We start from the raw sequence: 20774 nt of genomic DNA, 5'->3' as shown, positions 1-20774 counted from the left end.
ACAGGAAATTTTCAACTGTGATGTCGCCGACCCCGCAGTTATATTATAGACCCTTGAGTGCCTACCGGTACAGTACCCACCTTGGCTTTGCCTTGCGACCGTGGCAATCAAATCCATTCGCGATTGCGCCAACTCGAGCTCCATTCCCCACTAGCAGGGAAGACACCTCGATGACTCAAGGCGTCTCATGCCAGCGACAGCGGTGTATCATTTGTAATGGGGCTGAGCCTCCCTCTGTAAACGCTCACAACCACCTGCGCTGTATTATGCCTGGTCAGTCCCGTCAGACTAGGTGCGAATGGCTCATAATGAGTTTTCCTTTTCGAGCAACCGTGAAAGGCAACAAGCATAATTTCTTCGCAAATGACATATTTGCTGACGATACAACAGTGCTCAAATCTCTAAAAACGATATCTAAGCCATTCCCCCGCAATTACCCACGCCTTTACGCCATTGCCTCGTGCTTATTTGTAAAAGAGAAAAGAATAAGAAGAAAATAAAGAAAACTAGGCGCGGCACCGCCTAGTCTCCAACATACATGCAATCGTTGCCGTGGTTGAATAGAAATGATATTGACCAACAGTGAGACCATCTGCAGTCACAACAAATCAACCGAAGGTATAAAGCGCGGACCGGCGAACCCCTTGGCCACGACCGCTTGAATGTCAATATTCCCAGACTCAAGATGCGGACTCCACATCTTGAGCAAGATAAATCTGCCAGAAACCGGAGGATCGAAACGTATGGTGCATTTGCTCTTGTCCTTCTCGATAAAGAAGCGAGCGTGGGGCGCCATCATGGTGCCGCCCACCGCCCGTACTGCCTCCTGTGTCGCCAGCTGGTTTGCCTCGATGGCCTCCTGCAGGGTCATGTTTTCGCCCCTTTCAGTACTAAAGCTGATGTCGACATCCCCAAGAGCTGAATCGTCCATCTGTCCCCAGTCGTCGCTGTTATCACTCTCGAACGGTAGAGATCCGATTCGGTTGGGCGTTCGCCGGCGATGGCGCATATTGACGGGTATGTTGTCGTCTTCGTCTTCGCTGCACTCGGTGGTGACCCTGAATGGCGGCGGTGCCACAGTAAATTCCGAAGGGATCTGTGCAGACATGCGTTCTTCCTGATCATCCATAATGCTCATCACCCTGCGCCTCCCTGATATCCTCGTGGCTGGAGCCCCATCGTCGCCGTGCCGAATCGAAAAAATAGGAGCATTTACCCGTCCATCCCTCTCGGAGCCTTGCCGATCCTGGCTCTTGGCACGGCCGTACTGAATTTGATATTGGGCTGTCCGAACGAGCAGTTCGTCTCTTTCCATCGACACGAAGACCATTCCCTCACGAACACTGCTTGACACTGTTAGCCATATGCTTTTGTCGTAGCGACAAGTTGCAGAAAACCAATCAGATAGCGGTACTCACGGCGATGAGTAATTTATACCCGGCGCCTTGATCACTAGTTCCTTGAGGCTGAAGACTGTCGCGCCCTGGTGCTGAAGAACAATGTTACACCTGCTCCCCTTTGTACAGTAAACAGAGTTGTCGTCCTTGAGGATGTTTTCGGCTGCATATGAGGTCATTCCCTCGGTATAGTTGCCCCCATCGCAGCTCACTATCTCCATGATCAACTGTCCGGACTCGACCTGCCCATACCGCCCATACCTAAGAGCCTGGGAAGGCGGCGCAGGGCTCGAGGCCTCGAGCTTCCGGCGTTTTGCGCGGCGGTTACCCTCTAGAGAGTCCTGCGCGTGATCAGGAGTTGACATGGGAGGAGGTGACGGCTGGGAGAACACAGGGCTGGGGTTCAGGTCCAGTATAGAGCGTAGCCGAGAGTTGGCGCTATCAAGCCTGAGCTCCAGTTCGGCAAAAGCCGAGCTTGCGGTGCCGCCCAAATTCGATGATGACGTCGGGTTGCTGGAGGCCGACGCCCGGTGTCTGTCTGTGCCACCAGGTCTGTACCGCTGACGACTCCCACTGGGCATGTTCGGGTTTCGTCGGGAAACGTAGTATCGCAGAGGCGGCAGCGAGGGCGGGGAAGCGGTACCGGAGGGAGAGTCTCGACTGGTAGGCTCTTGCGAGAACCTACGGTGCAAATGAAGACTGGACGAACCGCCGGGATGGTTCGGAGGATTGCCGCCGCCGCTAGTGGCCAGTGTGAGATCGTGTATGGTGCGTCGGGCCCTGTCGACGCTCTCGTGAAAGCGTTCTATGACGCGAAACAGCTCTCCAGTGGGGCTGACTTCTTCTTCAGGACGGGGGCGGTCATCGAGAATGGATCGGACAAGGTCGCCGGCAGACTGCCTCGGGCGATGTGGCGGATTCTCAGACTGAAAATCGGTTAGCAAGAAAAGAGGCATGGGGTAGTGGGCCGAGCGACGGAGGCTTCGATGGGTCGGGTTAAGCAGTATGAATCTTCCCCCTCTTTATATTGCATTGTTCTTTTGTGCTCGGAACAACATGTCACGTACCATCAAGGGGCACAGAGGTCCGCTGGCTGGCTTGTTGATTGCGGTGCGTGTTTGCCGTCGTGGTCGCACTGAAGTTATGAGGAAAGAAGGGCTTCTTGTCAAGAGTCGGATCGGAGTCAGCAGCTGCTGTGGGATAGTGCGACTTAATGCCTCGAGGGCGCAGCTTTCAAGCAAGTGTCGTGGCGAGGAGAGGGGCGGATAGACAGATCGAAGTTTGCGAGTTTCTGGTTGTGCGGAACGCAAAATGCGAGACACAAATGGTAATCGGTTTACCTATTATTCTGATTGATTTGAGTGCAACGAAGAGAGACGATAGGTAGGATGGATTATGCAGGCGGGTGGAGGGTGGGGGGTTGCAAGCAAAAGATCGCTGTGTTAGTGACTACATCAGCAAGCTTACCCTATCCCTATCGTGCAGAAGTACCACTTTAGCACGCGTCGTCAGTGCTGGGACCGTGACCACCACGCATACCGTCACCGCGACATGACCATGCCAAGTAGGTACCTACCTACCTTAGATAGGTAGAGAGACTACACCAACGCAACCCGGCTGCTTTCGGTTGAGGTGAAACTACCTTTGGAGACTATAACTCAGTCACTGCTGTACCTAGAACCTGAATATTTTGAATCGAATATCATTTGAAATTGTGACATATTCTTAGGCTATGGTATCCTGGACGAGCAACGCCCAATACTACCTAAATTTAGAATCCATCCAAGTAAAGTAGCACGTACATGTACGTACAGTACGCACCCCGTATGTAAAGTAAAATACCTTATGCAGCATGCGACAAGAAAAAAGCTGAGGTGGCCACCTAACCAAACTGATTTGATCGACGGCAAAAAAAGTAAAACCACCTCAGTCCAGGGACGAACACGGCCCGCCCACCCAGGCTTGTGCGGCCACGCTAATCCAGAGCCTGCATCGTTAATGGATTTGATCCACTGGCCGGGCTATCCAGTCCTTGTTGCAAAGAAAAAAAAAAAAAAGAAAAAAAGAAAACGAAATGAAAGTTTGTTTGCTCTCCTGCCTATGGATACAGTACTTTATTTAGGTAGCCAGGCATATTCCAACCAACTTAATTTGGGTAGGCCATGACGAAACTCATGGCCTGCATCTCTTGTTGATAGTAAAAATCAAAATCAAATCAAAAAAAAAAAAAATGCGACAAAGGAAAGGTCGCACCTTCAGCTAAAAATTTCCAAACGATTCGCAATATATCCAAGACTCTGGCATTCTGATTGTGGCGCATCCCCGTCGCAAAACAGCAAGCGTATTGGCTTTTCAAACCGCGACCCCAGAAATCCGTAAGCTCTATTTGCCCTTTCACCTACCTTAACCTATCTAAGCGTGATCAACCAACGCATCGCCATCCAAGAAGAAAAATATCAAGGGAACAAATTATCAACAACGGCGACATGCTTTTATGAGTAAAATCTCGACCGAGGCCTGTCATATCGAAGTACCTGACAAAAAAGAATAATCACAAGCCATCGGTTGAAGGCTCAAGTCATATTCAGCCCTGGCTAGCATACAATGCAGGACTCAATGACAGCAGCGGCGCTGCCGCCATTGGTGCAGCCGCTGGCGGAAGAAGTGCAACAGGCTCAGACTATTCAACAACCTGATGCCAATGGTGACGCACACCAGGCAAGTGGCATCAGTGCAGGTGAGTTTGGAGTGACTGGAAGCACAAAAATCATCGACCTTTGATGATGAATCGGAGCTGACCTGGATCTGAAATGTCTTTTTGATTCGGTTTAACCGGCTTAAGACGAAATTGCCCTGTATGATCGCCAAATCAGATTATGGGGGATGCAAGCGCAGGAAAAGATCCGTTCCGCCAACGTCCTCCTGGTTACTGTCAAGGCGTTGGCTAACGAGATCGCCAAGAATCTGGTTCTTGCTGGTATCAACTCTCTGACGATTGTCGACCATGAGGTTGTTACCGCTGTTGATTTTGGAGCTCAATTCCTGCTATCCGAGGATGAAGGTCACCTGGGGATGAATCGCGCCGAGGCGGCCAGCGTCAACCTGCGCAAGTTGAACCCTCGCGTCAACGTTAATGTCGACAAGGAGGACATTCGGACAAGAGGCCCCAATTACTTCCAGAACTTCAGCGTCGTAATCGCCACCGATCTGGATCCCGACGCCTTCAACATCATAAACCTGGCCACCCGCATCGTGAACAAGCCCTTCTACGCCGCTGGCTCGCACGGCTTCTACGGCTACATCTTTGCCGACCTGATCGAGCACGTCTTTGTCATCCAGCGCGACGAGGGCAATGTCGCCACCAAGTTGCAGCCCGAGTCTAGGACGCGAGATGTCATCGACGTCCAGGTAAAGAAGGAGGGTGGCAAGTCCATCGAGCGCGTCACCAAGCGTGAGCGCTACTCGACCTGGACGCTGTCCGACGTCGCACCTCTCCCTGAGGAGTACCGCAAGTCGCCCCGCCGTCTACGTGCGGTCACGCCCGTTCTCTCCTGCCTACGCGCGCTCTTTGAGTTCCAGCAGGAGAAGGGCCGTCTGCCCGCTCTCAACCGACGTGAAGACCTTGAGCGCTTCACGACGCTTGCTACCGAACGTCATCACAAGCTGGGACTGCCCGTCTCGACGCTCAAGTCCGAAGTGCTGCGCAGCTTCCTTCAGAACATTGGCAGCGAGCTGGCTCCCGTGACCGCCATCATCGGCGGCCAGCTGGCCCAAGACGTCATCAACGTGCTGGGAGCATCGCAGGCTCCCATTCAAAACACCCTCATCTTTGACGGAAACACCATGGAGGCCAACATGTACCCTCTCCACCCAGAAGACGACCAGCTCGGCAGCGGCCAGCTGGTCTTCTCATCCCCGGCGGGTGTACAGTTCGCTGTGGATAGCAGCAACGCCATGGCCGCTGGCGTAGTGCCGGATCCATCATTGATGATCCCTCCGGTGAACATGGCCGGGCCGGACATAGCTGGACCCGGACCGGACATGACCCTTGGACAGTAATTATATGGGCTTGATTTAAAAATGGATAAAGACCCAAATCTTAATAAAAAGATCAGGACTATCTATGGATGGGCAAATACGGCCCGTTTACGTAGTGGCAAGAGACACTTGGCGTTATGGGTTCACCTAGGAAGTAGAATTTTAACCCGGAAAAGGATAGGGCATTCTCATTAATGAGCTACAGACCAACCTTTGAGGACAAATCTCGGCGGGTGTGGCGATATTACGGAAACTCGGACTGGATTATTTCAGGCATGCTTTTTTACCCGTTCTCAAGCTTGTAGGATGGTTGGGTGGGTGGCTGATCTTGCCTTCTGTGTCAGCAAGCACCAAAGTCTTTTTTTTTTTTCCCCTTTGTTTCCACACAAAAGATCAAATTTTCAATCGTCTCTAGTCTCCGGGCTGAAGTGGTAAAGCTGGTTGAACGGCGAGTATTGCGGCGAGCCACGCAACATCACACCCAAAGGCAAACAAAACCCATATTACCAGCCCCCTTATGTCGTATGGGTAACAGCAAGCGAATGTACGGACGCATCTAGACCTCCAGGGGCATAGTGTTGGCTGGTGAATTTGAGATATATCGGAGCTCAACAAATGGAGTACAAAGAGGTGCCTAATGCATATTTTGCTCAGGCAGGCGCTTTGTCGTGGCAGACTTAACCCAGTTCAGAGCAACGTCATTTATTACCCGATAGCCACTTGTACGACTGACTTTCCCAACATCATGCAGTCCGGGAGACAAAGCTAACCGGGCAAGCAGCTGACATTTGGCCACTCGGAGCGTCTTGACTCAATTAACGTAATTTTACAACCTGTAGCAAATCTCGACAGGCAGAACTTTTTACCATGAAGAGCTTTTTCGTCCCGGTATGGGTATTGGGTAGGTACATCCGCGGCATCAACTTTCTAGTCTAGAACTAGTTCTAGAGGGTCAGGCCAAGGTGCGCATCAGTTCGTGGGGTTGCACGAATCGGCTCTCGCTTGCAGTCGGTGGCTGGCATTGGATGCAAACGTTGGGTGGCTGAAGCCTTTAGCCAAGTGCCGTACGCCCCGCTGGTCAGCCATCAAGCGTTGTCTAACCTGAACCACGGAGATCGGAGCCCTCCAGTTCATGTGGATTGTGGAATGCTGCATGTATGTAGCCAATGACGACCGCGTGGATGCTGGTGGACAACCTGGGAGGCCAAGTAATTATTAAATCAAGACTGCAGGCCAGGATCGATTGCAGGGCAGAGACGGGAATTCCCAAGTCGAGTCGTCCCCCAGTCTCCTTCCCGCACGAAGAAGAAAAAAAGTAAACAACCCAGTCAAACAGTGTACAAAGGAAATGCGTCACCACCATAAGCAAACATCCCTGTTATTGTTTGTATTTGTACTCAGACTTGGTTGCTCATGTGAATGTATGAGTTAACTCGCTCGTTTTGTGATCATGAGCAGCAAATCGAATGATTTACTTATCATCTGCAAGCACTTTACACATGGAAACTTGTGATTTTTAGTTCAAAATCCTCCCCCAAAACCTCGGATGCTAGCCTTCTTTTTTAGTTTCCGGTACCTACAGGATACCTACCTCGACTGCCAAATCACAAGCCACGAACAACACAGTACCGGGCGGCACCGACGCTTTTCTGCGAGCAGGTTATACGTACACATCCATGCACGGTGCAGGGAAGTTGCTTTGTTTTTACTTCGCAACCATTCCAACGTTCCAACAACCCACCCGACTGTAATAGTTCATCCCTGCCTCTTTGCTTTAAGAGCAATCTGCGGTTTGCGCATTGGAACTATTAGTCGTCTGGACCCTGCCGTCGGGCTATGATCGCCTCTTGACAGAAACAAAAAAAAAAAAAAAAAAAAAAAAATTCGGCGTGCTTTGTTTCGTTTCATTACAAGTTGCTGAGTGGACATCCGAGCGCACTTCGGCTCCCGCTGCCAGCTGAAGGGGGCAACTACTTCTTGGAAACCCGCCTAGGCTGTCCGTGGTACCTAAGTAACAACCCAACCTAGCCTGCAGCACTCGGTACTCCTTGTTGCCCAGAGTACCTCAAGTTTACATTCTCCCGAGGACAAGGTTCCCTTTTGTTCCGTTTTACACTTGCCTGATTCCCACCGCCAGTTCGAAATTGGCCGGGCCCTTATCCTACCCTGGTTGGCCCCGCGGGCTCCAACAGGCATGCAGCGTTGCGCCGACTCTCGCCCTAGAAATACTGACCCCGAAACCTTAACGCATGATGTTAAGCTCGACTTCCAGGGGCGTTGCCTCTAGTACCTCTCTCTCCTCACCACCAGGATCTCCTATATCCCAGTCATCTCGCCCTGACCCAGGCTGCGTTCAACCACGTCTGAATTCTAGTCTAAGGAATCAGTCACATAGTCCAACAGCTTCGGCGCCATCGTGTTTGACGCCTCCACGACAGCTCGACGACCTGAGCATCGCCACCACCGGCACTACTACTACTACTACTACTACTACTACTACTACTACTACTACTACTACTACTACTCCTACTACTACTCCTACTACCGAAGAACGCCGCCACCAGCCGGTACAAGAATACCACAGCGGGTTCGCCTCCTCCGCCTGCAGAGAGGCCTTGACACCACCGTTGGCACCGCAGCACCGCAGGCAGCAGTCCAGTACGAGCTTGCTGCCTTTGGCCCTCATCAACCGAGCTACTTCGCCGGAGCGAAGGCAGCAACGGCCTATCCTAGCCGTCGAGATGCCTTATACCGGCGATGGGAAGAAGAAGAAGAGGGTTTCGGACGTATCATCTCGCAGCGGGCAGGATGAAGGGGTTGCGGGAGACAGCTTGTTGTCACCTTTGGGCATACGAAGCGTCGAGAGCGCCGTTCCTAGGGATGAACCCACATCTGTATCAACGGACGGGACGCCCATACGGAATAACAGGACGTTGACTCCGGGGGAGAGGCAGACACCCTCACCTGCTTCTTCAAGATTCAGCTTCATCGCCTCGGGCATGTCTGCAATATCATCGAGGCTGACACAGTCATCACTGAGCCCGTCGGCCAAGCCCAATCAGCCTCGAGATGATCTGTCAAGCCTGAACGTGGAGGCGGCACTGTTTTCCGGGGGCGCTCCGGCTGCCGGGGACACTTTTTCCCCAGCAGCCTACAAGAACCTCCAGGTCAACGCTGTGGCTCTCGCCCGCCGTCTTCAGAGCGGTTATACGGAACAGGTCAGAGCACTTCGCGAACTGAGCGCCGAGCGAGAGGCCGATCTCGAAGAGATGGAGGAGGCGACTACCCGCGCCACACACCTCAAGATGCAGCTGGAGGACATGGCCTACAAGGCCGCCGACCAAGAGCGTGCAATGCGTGAGCTTCTCGAAGAGCTGGCTGCCGAGCGTCGAAAGACGGCGAGACTCCTTGCGGCAGCCGGCGGTGTATCTTCTCCAAAGGGTCCCCAGGTGCGTCTCGACCAGCAGGCGCACGGAACCGGTCCTGCATCGGAGGGATCCATCGTCGAGGACTTGGACGTCGACGCGGCGGTAGAAGAGTTTCAATACCGGCGCAGGATGAACAACTGGCGCAGCAGTGGCGGTGCTGATAGCTTCGACACCGACGACGAGAGCATGGCTGAGGTCGAGAGCGTCTTCTCGCGGTCTCGGAGTTCCACCACGACTGACGGCCCTAGCTCCACCCTGCCGAGATCGCCTTCGTCGGTCACTATGGCACCACCACCAGTACCGCCCAAGACGGCCCCGAAGGCGTCGACCAGCAAAGGTATGCTGCCCCAGCGGTCCGCACCAGTTCAGCAAAAGCACCAGTCCATGACGGCTTTTCAAAAACTCGTAAGGAACGTGACGTCTGCATCGCCGGTAGATAACGGTACCGGCTCTGCCAACTGTGCAAACTGCCGCGGCCAAGACGCCGGCATGGCATGGGACACGGTTGGTCTGCTCAAAGACGAGAACAAGGCCTTGAAGCAAAGGGTTGGCGAACTAGAGAGTGCCGTCGAGAGTGCGCTTGATATGGTGAATGGGGTCGGGTTATGATTTGAGATTACAGGAAAGGGTCGGTGGATAGCTGATCATCGTATGAATGTTTTGTCAAGGGGTTTTTTTTCGATGACTAAAATGGCGAACGTTCCAGGATATCACGGATATGACTTGTCTATTATTTGAAACTCCCACGGGTAAGGATAGACGGCATGGCAGTTTGTTGGAATTAGGGGGTTCCTCTCCAGTTCTAGTTTCCTCTGCATCTGAAGCATTGGTTACAGCATGATTATGTTCAAAGATTAGCCTTTTCGCTCTTTTTTTTTTTTTTTTTTTGCTACACCAGCGAAATAGAAACAATATTCAGACTAGAACTAGATCAAAGCCAATCTTCGTTCCAAAAGATCCAGCAAGAATGAGCTGTGCTTAAACAAATTGATGCGGTTAAATCTACGCGAGGTGAAAGCACACAACCGCTTCTGCTGGTTCGTAGAATCATCAAATCAGGAGTTGGTTCACTCGCGAGACGCTCTGAGAACGGCATTCAATACGTCGCAGATGCATTAGAGGTCCCTCCCTCACGTCATCCCATTGCAGCAGTCCATCACATCTTTCTAGAGATTGGATAAACAACAAACGCCGGGATCCGATTCTTGCGTAGAGCTCAGATATGTACAGAGACCAAATCACCTGTCCAACAGCGGCCTTAGTGGTGACCCTCAACATGGTGGTCCTCCTTGAGGAAGAAGTGTTCATATGTGCAGTAGGCCGCAAACGCAACGGTCGCTATGCCCAGGCCAGGGAAGGCGCCCTTGAACCTGTTGAAACGGCTGAACTGACCAGTGTACCGCCATGACTCCCTGTTGAAAAAAAAGAAGAAAAAAACAGAAAAGAGTCAGCTTTTTTCTCGTTCTGTGCTATGGTACTCCATTGAGCTTCCAAGGTGAAGAGGATTAGACTCACAATCGCTCCCAGGGGTCGTATCGCTTCTTGGTGGCCGCCTGGACAAAGGTCTTAGGATCGAAGCCGGTGATGTTGGGCTTCGAGTGGCCGGGCTGGTATGCCCTCAGTGCTCTGCATCGAAGAAAGAATTAATTTTCGATCAGTAAATTGTTACAGCTTGATTGGTAGACCTTGAGGCCAACCAATAGGTGATCGCAGAATGGGCAGCTTGTGGTTGTACCTTGAGGGAAACATGTTGGGGCGGGAATGTCTTCGCGTTGGTCGAGACGCTTCGGGGAGTAATAGTAGGCCAATTGGAATCGAAGGTCAAAGACCTACTTCCTGGGCTTTTGCGGTAGGTTTCGTCGTTCGTTGTTGTCGTCGTCGTCACACCCGTTTCCGAGGTTGGCAAGAATTGGGGATCATGTTCAATGTTCCATCAACTGCCCGCCGTCAGTGGCCTACCCAGCAAGCAAACCAACGCCCTATCAGACCTCGACATGAGCACAGACCCACCAGCAACGCCGCAAATATATGACTAAGCTAAGCTGCGACCGTCCCGCAGTGCGCGCGCAGGCACCCACCTCTGGTTCTGTCTAGGTACCTTACCTACATACAATCAGAGGTAACAGAGTGCCAGCTTTAATGCAGCTCAAGTGCGGGTTCATGCCAGCTAATGTCGGCCCAAATTCGAAAGAACTGAGTACCTTATTCTTGCAGAGCGAACACGTTGTTCAACACATCACCGCCAACCTTGTGATTTTATTTTGATTCGCATCTTCTCTCTCCGTGCAGCGTGAACGAAGAAACACAATCTACACAAAACCGTACTACCGAATTTACGATTTTTCATTTTTTTCCCCCATCGCTGAACGGACGAAGAACAACCGACCTTTTTGGCCTTTCCGATCGATCGCACAGGGCGCAACAGCCACCCGGCGCCGCGGGACCTCGACCGAATACTGGGCACTTGGTTTTGATTTGCCCCATGCACCGCCGTCGTCGCACCGATCTGTCGACAACACCGAAAGGAGCTCGTCCACTGCTTCAACAATCGCTAGTCTGACGGTGACGGCTGCCACCGAGATAGCGACTGACAGATAGTATGCCTCCGCCGCCCAACAGGTTCCCGACCGGGCCTACCACCATCTCGCCCTACCAGCATCAGTTTCCTCCACATGGCCAAGGCCACGCCGGCGGGCATCCGCCGCCGCTGGGGAACCCGGCCTACATCAATCCCAATGCTCAACTGAACCCTTTCGCCGCCAACGGAGCCCTAAGCCTGGCTGCAGGCCTGAATGCTGCCAGTGGCTTTGGCGCCCACGATGCTTCGGGGCTGGGCAGCCACGCTGCGCGTCTGGGTTTTTCCCAGGGTGCTACTCTGCAACAACACCATCAGCAGCAGCAGCAACAACATCACCCACAACAGAGCCATGGCGTCATGGTCGACCACCCCACCCGTAACCAGACCAAGGGTCGTATACGAGAAGTGTGGAAGCACAACCTCCACGAGGAAATGGCTGTGTTGCGAGACTTGATAGAGAGATATTCATACATATCAATGGTGAGATTTGAATGCTTCCAGGTAGCCGCCGTGGATACGAGCAAGGGAGAGAAGAGATCTGCCAGGCGCTCCTATCTTGACCGCAAAACTGACATCAACTTATGTTCTGCCTCAGGACACAACGTTCCCAGGCGTGGTTTGCAGGCCAATGGGATCTTTCAGATCTAAGAGAGACTACCACTACCAGTGCCTACGGGCCAACGTTGACATGCTCAACGTTATCCAGATAGGCATAACCCTGTTCAACGAGGACGGTGAGAACCCGCCAGCGCGTCCCAACTCTACCGACGTCGCGGAGCTCTTAGGTGCAGCAGGTCGGAGGAGTGCACAACAGGGGCCTTTACCCTATACGTGGCAGTTCAACTTTCAGTTCTCACTGAAGGACGACATGTACAGCCAATCCCAAATCGAATCGCTCCTGCAAGCTGGCATCGACTTTGTCGCCTTGGAACGCGACGGCATCAACCCGAAAGAATTCGCATCCCTGATGATCTCGTCAGGCATGGTGTGCGACGAGAGCATCTCATGGATCAGCTTCCACAGTGCTTATGACTTTGGTTACCTGCTTAAGCTCCTCTGGTGTAATATGCTGCCGGAAGACCAAGACGAGTTCAAGCAACTGCTGAGATTGTTCTTCCCCAACGTATATGATGTTAAGTACTTCATGAAGCACCAGATGAAGCCTCTCAACGCAATAGGCTTCCAAGGGATCGACGGTGCTATCGTTGATGCGCTGCAAAAGTTCGACCACAAGTCAACGCTCGAGACATTGGCCGAAGTGCTCAAGGTGAAGCGCACCGGGCCTGCACACCAGGCAGGCTCGGATTCTCTACTCACCGGCCGAGCCTTCTTCCAAATGCGCGAGAAAGTCTTTGGTGGCAAGCTGCCAGAGGACATTCTGGGCCAGGTATGGGGACTAGAGGACTCAGAGCCTGGGCCATCGATGTCGCTAGCGTCTGCCAATGCTGCTGCGGCCGCGAACCAGGGTGAGAGCGGCGCAAATGGCACTCAAGGACATCATTTACAACATCACCAACAGCAGCAACAGCAGAACGGCCCTAGCACACCAAATACCGTTTCTGCTAGCCTGGTGACTACTCCTGGAGCAGTGTCGCACTCTCACAACACAAACGGTATGGGCGCGGCAGGCATGGGACCAATGACACCTGGTGGAGGAGGTGGCGCGTTTGGCCACTTTGCGTTCTCGAGCCACCAACGGTAGAATCCTGGTGTCTATCCAGGCCATCAGTCCAATCTTGACTGGGCTCGCCGGTCCCTGCTTGACCTCCCCTCGAAGGCCTGGCGACAACCACGCAGTCAACCCTGCGCACCGTCCACACATTACAGACCCTCTGCCTCGCTTCAGGCTCTTGGTCCTCGACCTGCGCCGTCGCATCATTCTTGGAGCCCTTTTACTTGTGCCGAAACTCGCGGACCGCATCATCCCGGCACCACACCGCAGAGGCGAGGCCTACTCCCTGATACTTCTAGATCTGCTCCTTCACATCCGTCTCGGCCCACTCTTGCAGCTTCAGCACCACACTCACGGCAACGTCCGCGGCCGCTATCGTATGAGCTCACTATGGAAGGACAGCAGCAGCCGCCTGCAAATCATCGATGGTCTGCTGACTTCGCCATGGGCGCGCCATAGCAGATGCTGTATGGCTCGCCTGAAGTACCTGCTGGCGGTACAACTACCCTGCACTTCCTTCACAGGTGGTTTAAGGAGCCGATAGTCTTTTATACATGGAATGATTTCTTTTTCGACAGTAACGTTTGATTTTTGAACGCTACCTTAGGGATTGGGCTTTTGGAGACACCTGTCAAAAGCGATGCAATGGTTATGAAAAGGGGAGGCGTTGTTCTTGGGATGGGTGCGCAAGGCAGGCTGGTTGGTGTTTATGGATTCGAGCCAATGCGCTCCGCTTGTATGATGTTGTCTTCTGTAGTATCCGCCTCTTTTTCTGCTCAGGTTCACCATATGTCCTATAAAAAGTATACCTTTTTTCTCCTGGATTTCTTCGCTCTTGGCTGTACATTCATTCTCAAGAGTCATGGCCCGTCACAGGACTCGACCTGACGTTTGTATCTTACCTCGGTTTCCCGATGCAAAACAAATGGAGGCTTGTGAAATTCAACTCGCTGTGTCATTGGACATGATCCTGATTTACGAATATAACTGAGTGACAGCCGCTCCAACCTGCCCTTAGACCCACCCGTACGCCATAAATCCAAATTCCATGAAGTCCAAGAAGAGAGAACAAGACCCAGACGCCCGAGTATCCACCGGTACTCCTTTATAACATGAAGCCATTGCAAGGATACCAAAGCATAGATATGCAAGCCAAGCCGGACATAAAAAAATACACATCGCAGAACCCAGTCTTTCGTGGGCACCTCACGTGATAAATACCTTTTTCATCCTAGAAGCAGGGTAGATCTCACCGGTACGGAGGTCCTTCACGCAGTTATGGGGCAGGCCCGACTTTCTGGCATATTCTTCGAGTCGCGCCTTTCCGTACACCCTGTCGTTGGGCAGGAGCACGAGGTCGTGTTCGACGTGGCTCTTGCTGTGGTGAGCGTAGGGCACGTTCTCGGCCAGCTCGTTGAGCTCCGCCGAGCAGATGGGGCACATCGACGAGTCCAAAGAGTTTCCCGGGGCCGAGTTGGGAGTGTCAGCCAAGTCACGGGCGCCAGCCGTGTGGCAGGCGGGTGTCTTGAGCGCCGATAGCCCGGACGACAGGGCGATGTGGAGAAGTGGGAACGATGGGAGGGAGAGCAGGCGGTGATGCGTCTCGATGAAGAGAGTGCTAAGCATTTCCCAGCGCTCCTGGCCCCAAAGATTGCTGTACGAGTCGCTTGTTTGCTCGGGCGGGTAAGCCAGCAGGCCGGCCGCCTGGTTGACCTCATGCGGGTAGGTCTCCTTGAAGGGGATGAGGTACTTTCTCGCGTGCGTGATGGCCTCGAGAACTTTCGGTAACGTCTGGGAGCGTACAAGCTCGATGTATTGTTGAAACCGTAGCATGAACTCGAAATTGCTCTGTCAGACGCCTTTAGGTCAATATAGGAAACCCTCGCTTCTGGAAACAGAGTGGGCTGTTTTCGTGTTGCACCGAGCCCACGCCTGGTTGAATACTCACATCAATCTTCCTGAGTTCCTTCTTGTTCTCATGACACCACGCCAGGGCCTCCGTCACGCTCCTGTTGGCCAAGCTTTCCTGGATTCGGCTCATGTGAATAAACGTATCGATGTCGACCAGATCACGTATGCCTCGATCGTCGGCCAGGGCACAGGCGCTCTCATTGTAGCCGTGGCGGAGCATGTAGTCTACGATCAGCCGGTCGAGGCGCGTCCTGGACCACTGCTCGTATCTCACATCGTCCACCGTCTCCATCGACACCACCTCGCCGACGTGCTTGATACGGGCGCCGAGCTGCCGGTACAGTCGGGCCTCCTCGTCGGAGCATGCCTGCAGCTTCCGCTTGATGCCCTTGGCCTTGGCCAGCATGGCATCTATGTTCTTTAGCACATCGTCGGACGAGTGCTTGCCCTTCAGCGAGCCGGTGGCCGTGTCCTTGAGCAGTTTGGTGATGGCTTTGGACTCGTGTTCGACGACAAAGTGGGCATTTCGAAAGTTTTTGCGCATAAGATCATACGGTAGTCTCAGGAGAGTTTGATCCTGCAAAGAGTGGTGGAGGCGAAAGCCGAAGCCGAGCTTGTCAGCGGGAAATGACAACGGTTTGCGGAAGGTAGAAGAACTGCCATGAGACCATTCATTGAGCGACGTCATAGGGCGGGCGGACGTACCAGAAGAAGATGATTTGATTTGTCAATTTTGGTCGTTTGATGGTCTGCCATTTTCTTGACTGTAATGGAGCACACCTCCTTGGAGCAGTAGGGCAGTGCAAGACAGAAAAGAGGCTTAGGCAGGGGAGTTGGCGAACATCTAATGAAGCTCCAAACGAAAGGATGTTATTATTAGGGTGCAGGTCAGGTCACAGAGGTACCCAAGTACACTGACAGTAACCCAAGGTCGGAAGTTCGCCGATCATTAGCTTCTTCTAACGACACGCCCGGGTGCAACGAAGAGTGTGGAGCTTGAAAGACTGGGGATGGATACTCCGTAGGTATGCAAAGTGAGGCACGCTTAGAACTAGATAGATCTAGAACAAGAACTCGGAGATGGAGGTCGACAAGTTAGATAGATATTAAGGTACCGGTAACTGGCAAGCTGGACAATCTTGCTTGATAGAGTTACTATTGATGAAACCCAGAGAGAGGTCCTTTGGGCTTTATTTTTATTTTTATATTTTTTTATTTTTTTATCGAGGAGGAGCGAATGGGACGCAAGGAATGGATGGAGCTCAATTGATTCTTCTCTACTGATGCTTTAGTTGAACTGTAGCATCGTCAAGAAAGTACCTAGACCGTCGGCCCATGCAGCATCACATGACGCTTGTTCCATCTTTGATTCCTGGTAATTACAATTACGCTGAGGGTCGGTCGCTACGCAGTACAGAGTATGTTGTAATTTGAGCAACCTTATAGAACCCACACCACTCGGGTCGGTCGTTACGTACCTACCTACCTAGGCATTTAACCCATGAATTTGACACATTTGACGACAGTATCGTATCGCAAGTATGTGTCGTGGAACTGTCTGTCTTCACGTATCCAATCTCATAAACACGCAAATACCTGTCACATCACCTACCTACCTAGGCGGCTGGCTCCATTGGTCGCTGTCCGCCCGGTCGATTACCTTACCTAACTGGGGTATTGTAGATAGCTATTGGATTACTGGCATGGCAAATGGATTAATCGTCGAGTTGGAGTATACCCATCACGGTTGTGTACCTCGATAGCATGGGGGCATTCTTGGCTGGCCTGACAGACTGAATTAACCTCTTAACAAAAAAGAAGGACAGGTTTAGCAAAGGGAAGAACAAGTACAAATAAAGTACACGTGTCGCACCGTGAGTAAGCTCTCCCACTCTAGCATCTCGGTAATCTGGGCTTTAGCTGTTTGAAAGGTGGGATCGAAATCGGGTTAATGCAACGAGACTCACTTTGTTTGTACAACCGACAACTGCTGCCTGTACATAAGGTATAGGTAGGTACCTAGGTAGGTACAGCATACAACAGCACAGCACCCACCACAACCGCCGAAACAACGCGTGTACTCTTCATTCGTCGGCCTAACTGACACAATCTCTGTTGATCTGTTTGAAATGGTGGTGGCTGTCTGTTCAAACTGCCTCTCGATGAAGAAAACAAAACATAAAGGATAGTGCATATTAGCGCTGCGAACCAATGCAAAGAAGCAGCCCGAGACATGATAACCCCTCCATCCACTGCCTATAGGATGCAGTCATCAGCTATCAGCTGCAAGACATTGTCACGCATCTGATGCAATTAGCCTCGTTCCGATCAAACATTTGACACGGTAATTGGCCCGTGCGCCGTCAACAGAAGGATGGAGTGTGAGAAAGTGCCCCCATGTGATTGGCCTACTGTGCCCCACCCAAGCCACCCGAAAGCTTTCTCTCGTTCGCTTTTCCTTTAATTCACGTGGTCCGCCCCTTCTCCGAATCAGCTGACCTTCTTTCCTTACTTCACGCGTGCTCTCTGGAGAGGCAAGACAGCTGCACTTTTGGACAAGATCCGAGTTGTGTCCCGACTTGATTTGATTCGTTATTCTTTATTAAAATTATCCATCCGTCTCTCTGGTCCTCTTAAGCATATCCGATTGATTCTGACCCTTTTTTACAAACCACGTTGTTTATACGGGCATGTCCTTCGTGGATTCGTGATCTGCCGCCTCCCACCCAAGGATCCATCCTTTCTTTAAGGAAAACACGTGCCGCGACCAAGATCGTCAAGTCATTCAATTCGCTGGACGCTCCCAACACCCGCAAAGCACATGACCAAGGTACGTTCTTATGGGTTAGCCTATTCATTCACATTATCGACTTGGCCTGTTTCCGGTTTTTCAACTCAAACACGCACCAATACTTCCACCAATCTTCCCTATGATACCGGCCTTGTAGGCCTGCACTGGACCAACGCAAAGCCACTACCATCACTTTCCTAGCTGTTCATGCCCGGATCGGTACTACTTTGGGAGGCTCCTTGGTACCACGCACAACCATACGTTTTGGTCTACCATCCTCATCCTCGTATTTTGCACTTTCTTTCGGGTCGCTGGCAAGCCTCCTTCTCATAGAGGAGGAACAGCAACCAGCTACCGTCGCAGCGCATTCGGCGCGTTCCGTTAGCCGATGATAAACAAGGCTGCATTCAATGGGCACGCGGCATGAGGAACCATTTGGAAGACTCGTTCTCTAACCAACCACTACGATTGATTTCAATCAGCAGCAAGTGCTTGCTTGTTGCCGACTCTCTCATTTAGCACCTGTACTGCGGATGCGTCCTGTTTGGGTCATGCAAAGCTGGACAACGCCCTCGAGTGAGGTAGTCATCTGCCTGCCTGCCTGCCTAGACCACATTCGACGCGTCTACAACAGGGGTCTTCTGCAACCTCACGCCTATAGGCTCGACGTGACCCACTTTGAGAACACAGTCGTTCGCTGTTCAAAGCGCAACAACAATGTATATTCACAGGAGAAGTTGAAGAAACTAACAAAAATGTTGCAGCAATAATTCTTGTCTCAAAGAATTGGGTTAGGATTACAAATATACCAAGCGCCCGCACGCTCTCGTCGTGTCCCCATTTCTCTGTCTCTTTATCTGCCTGTTACCTCACAACCAAAATGGCCGAGGTAGCCCAACCCATGGAACAGCCAAGCCTCAAGGCTGAAGCTCCCATACCTTCATCGCCAACTCAGAAGCGAAAGCGAGCCTCGGAGTCAGCTTCGCCAGACTCGCGTCGCTCCAAAAGGGGCGCCATTGCAACACCCAACAATGTCTCTGTTCCGGTTCCGGTCCCGGTTCCTGTCGCGGAAGATACATCAGGGCAGCTTTATATGGATAGCGCCATGGCAGCTTCGGCCCCCCAGCCTGGCTCTGACAACATCAACGCGGATGATTTTTCAGCTCTTCAACAAGCCACAGTGGATCATGGCGATGTGTCCGACCCTGCCAATGCTTCTAGCACCGCAGCGGCAGCGCTTGGATCCATGTATCCGACTCTCCATGTCCCTCAAACAACCGAGGAGACGTTTGCCGCCCAGGTAGGGGCAGATACGGAGCATAATGACAACTCATTTGGCGTCACGCCCGATGGGCTGCCTATGGAGTCCCCAATGGAAGACATGCAGCAGTCGCAGTTCAATCAGTTGCAGCAGAGGAATGGTCCCCAAAAGCCAGCCGTCGGTTCCGAGGAATGGCACAAGCTGCGGAAAGACAACCACAAGGAAGGTATGTATTTGTTCCAAGTGTCTACTTGTTGTCATATTTTTACCGTAGTCGCTGACAACCATTTTTAGTCGAGCGTCGTCGTAGGGAAACTATCAATGAAGGTATAAACGAGCTCGCCAAGATTGTTCCTGGCTGTGAGAAGAACAAGGGTTCGATTCTCCAGCGCAGTGTTGCTTTCATCACACAGCTCAAGGACAACGAGACTCAAAATATCGAAAAATGGACTTTGGAGAAGCTCCTGACGGAGCAGGCCATTGCAGAACTCAGCCAGTCGAACGACAAACTGAAGACGGAATGTGAGCGTCTATACGGGGAACTCGAAAGCTGGAAGCGGGTGGCGCAGGCCGCCGGTTTGTCTCCAGAACCCAAGGAGGAAACGGGCGCCGCTAGCTAGGCGGGGACGTCGACCACCGTTTTCGCCAATGGCGAGCAAATCATCCAGCCGGACAACTCGGAACCTCACCTATCTGCAGCTCATCGTTAACTACGACCATTGCTCATCACCCGACATGCTGGATCTAACGAAGCCGTGTTTTCTGCCGCCAGACCAACTCTGGTCTTTTTTGGTCTTTTTTTTTTATTTTTTATTTTTATCTTCACCCATCACTAACAACCATTCTCTTCCAGCACCATTTATTAATCTACTGATATGTTTAGTGTACTTTGTTATTAGTTTGGGGTTCGAATCGGGGTTTCGAGGCATGTTATCTTATTCTATATATGGAATGGCGTTTGGTGGGTTATTGAGGATTCTGGCTCTTTTTTTCGCAGCGTGCTTAACAAGGAAGGAAACGCACACAACCACATACTCGCTTGTTTTTGTTTTGTCTTTTTTTATCTTTGTTCGTAGAAGACGCCCGAATCATGGTGTGTGTTTTGGCTGGTGCTGTAATGGAATTAACAGTACATTTCTACAGCGCAGCCAGCTTCTTAGAGCGATGGCGACTAGAACAAAGATGAATTTCAAGGCTGTTTGTTTGTCAGTGCAAGCAAGTGAAGAATAATAATAATAACAACAACAACAACAACAACAACAACGAAAAAAAAAAAAAAAAAAAAAAAAAAAAAAAAAAAAAAGGAAAAAGAAATGAACCTCGATCGCCTATATGCGTGCCTCTTGTGGCTGTAACAGATAGCCTTTTTTTTTTCTCTCCTCACTGACTAGCCATATGTATACTCGTATCTCACTGTTGGGTCAAGGAGATTACCTTGTACTTGATTCTTCTCCGGTTTTTCCTGTGATTAGTAAAGGGCGAACAAAATACCGCAGGGGTTGGTCCGGTTCAGTTCACATTGTGGTGGTGCGGTTGCCGCGACGGTGCGAGGTCGGCACTTTTGGTGTGTACTGGCTTCTCGCATGGACCTACCTAAACCAGTAAGGCGACGTCCCTGGACCCCGGCTTGAGTGAGCTTGATGCTCCCATCTCATGCACCAACTCTGGGGCGTCGTCTCCACCCTAGTCGGGTACAAA

The 20774-nt window shown here is 51.8% G+C and overlaps 8 protein-coding genes across 8 annotated transcripts; 4 read left to right on the top strand and 4 right to left on the bottom strand.

Moving 5' to 3' along the window:
* Positions 1-280: 280 nt before the first annotated feature.
* On the bottom strand, positions 281-2759 carry MGG_01670 (uncharacterized protein). The gene is made up of 3 exons (XM_003714608.1): positions 2465-2759; positions 1419-2323; positions 281-1343 (listed from the first exon to the last, which is right to left on the bottom strand). The coding sequence occupies exons 1-3, from the start codon at positions 2465-2467 to the stop codon at positions 599-601; spliced, it is 1653 nt and encodes a 550-aa protein (XP_003714656.1). The 5' UTR covers positions 2468-2759; the 3' UTR covers positions 281-598.
* Positions 2760-3444: 685 nt separating this feature from the next.
* Positions 3445-6193, top strand: MGG_01669 (DNA damage tolerance protein rad31). The gene is made up of 2 exons (XM_003714607.1): positions 3445-4134; positions 4240-6193. The coding sequence occupies exons 1-2, from the start codon at positions 4002-4004 to the stop codon at positions 5454-5456; spliced, it is 1350 nt and encodes a 449-aa protein (XP_003714655.1). The 5' UTR covers positions 3445-4001; the 3' UTR covers positions 5457-6193.
* A 487-nt stretch (positions 6194-6680) lies between these two features.
* On the top strand, positions 6681-9824 carry MGG_01668 (uncharacterized protein). Its single transcript, XM_003714606.1, has one exon. It carries the CDS (start codon positions 7685-7687, stop codon positions 9470-9472), a length of 1788 nt encoding a protein of 595 aa, XP_003714654.1. The 5' UTR covers positions 6681-7684; the 3' UTR covers positions 9473-9824.
* A 129-nt stretch (positions 9825-9953) lies between these two features.
* On the bottom strand, positions 9954-10807 carry MGG_01667 (uncharacterized protein). The gene is made up of 3 exons (XM_003714605.1): positions 10599-10807; positions 10379-10489; positions 9954-10275 (listed from the first exon to the last, which is right to left on the bottom strand). Exons 1-3 carry the CDS (start codon positions 10610-10612, stop codon positions 10122-10124), a joined length of 279 nt encoding a protein of 92 aa, XP_003714653.1. The 5' UTR covers positions 10613-10807; the 3' UTR covers positions 9954-10121.
* Positions 10808-10977: 170 nt separating this feature from the next.
* Positions 10978-14027, top strand: MGG_01666 (CCR4-NOT transcription complex subunit 7). The gene is made up of 2 exons (XM_003714604.1): positions 10978-11921; positions 12037-14027. Exons 1-2 carry the CDS (start codon positions 11463-11465, stop codon positions 13141-13143), a joined length of 1566 nt encoding a protein of 521 aa, XP_003714652.1. The 5' UTR covers positions 10978-11462; the 3' UTR covers positions 13144-14027.
* MGG_01665 (uncharacterized protein) lies at positions 13995-15931 on the bottom strand. The gene is made up of 3 exons (XM_003714603.1): positions 15730-15931; positions 15062-15601; positions 13995-14961 (listed from the first exon to the last, which is right to left on the bottom strand). Exons 1-3 carry the CDS (start codon positions 15778-15780, stop codon positions 14320-14322), a joined length of 1233 nt encoding a protein of 410 aa, XP_003714651.1. The 5' UTR covers positions 15781-15931; the 3' UTR covers positions 13995-14319.
* Positions 15932-16636: 705 nt separating this feature from the next.
* On the bottom strand, positions 16637-17218 carry MGG_15752 (uncharacterized protein; the record flags this gene model as incomplete). The annotated part of the gene is made up of 3 exons (XM_003714602.1): positions 16637-16689; positions 16992-17018; positions 17080-17218. The coding sequence occupies 3 exons, from the start codon at positions 17216-17218 to the stop codon at positions 16637-16639; spliced, it is 219 nt and encodes a 72-aa protein (XP_003714650.1).
* Positions 17219-18695: 1477 nt separating this feature from the next.
* Positions 18696-19696, top strand: MGG_01663 (helix-loop-helix DNA binding protein; the record flags this gene model as incomplete). The annotated part of the gene is made up of 2 exons (XM_003714601.1): positions 18696-19302; positions 19371-19696. The coding sequence occupies 2 exons, from the start codon at positions 18696-18698 to the stop codon at positions 19694-19696; spliced, it is 933 nt and encodes a 310-aa protein (XP_003714649.1).
* Between the last annotated feature and the right edge of the window lie 1078 nt (positions 19697-20774).

This window comes from Pyricularia oryzae, chromosome 2, assembly GCF_000002495.2.
Source record: "Pyricularia oryzae 70-15 chromosome 2, whole genome shotgun sequence".
Taxonomy (NCBI): domain Eukaryota; kingdom Fungi; phylum Ascomycota; class Sordariomycetes; order Magnaporthales; family Pyriculariaceae; genus Pyricularia; species Pyricularia oryzae.
The sequence above is the reverse complement of the archived record's forward strand: the minus strand, read 5'-3'. Positions and strand labels throughout refer to the sequence as shown.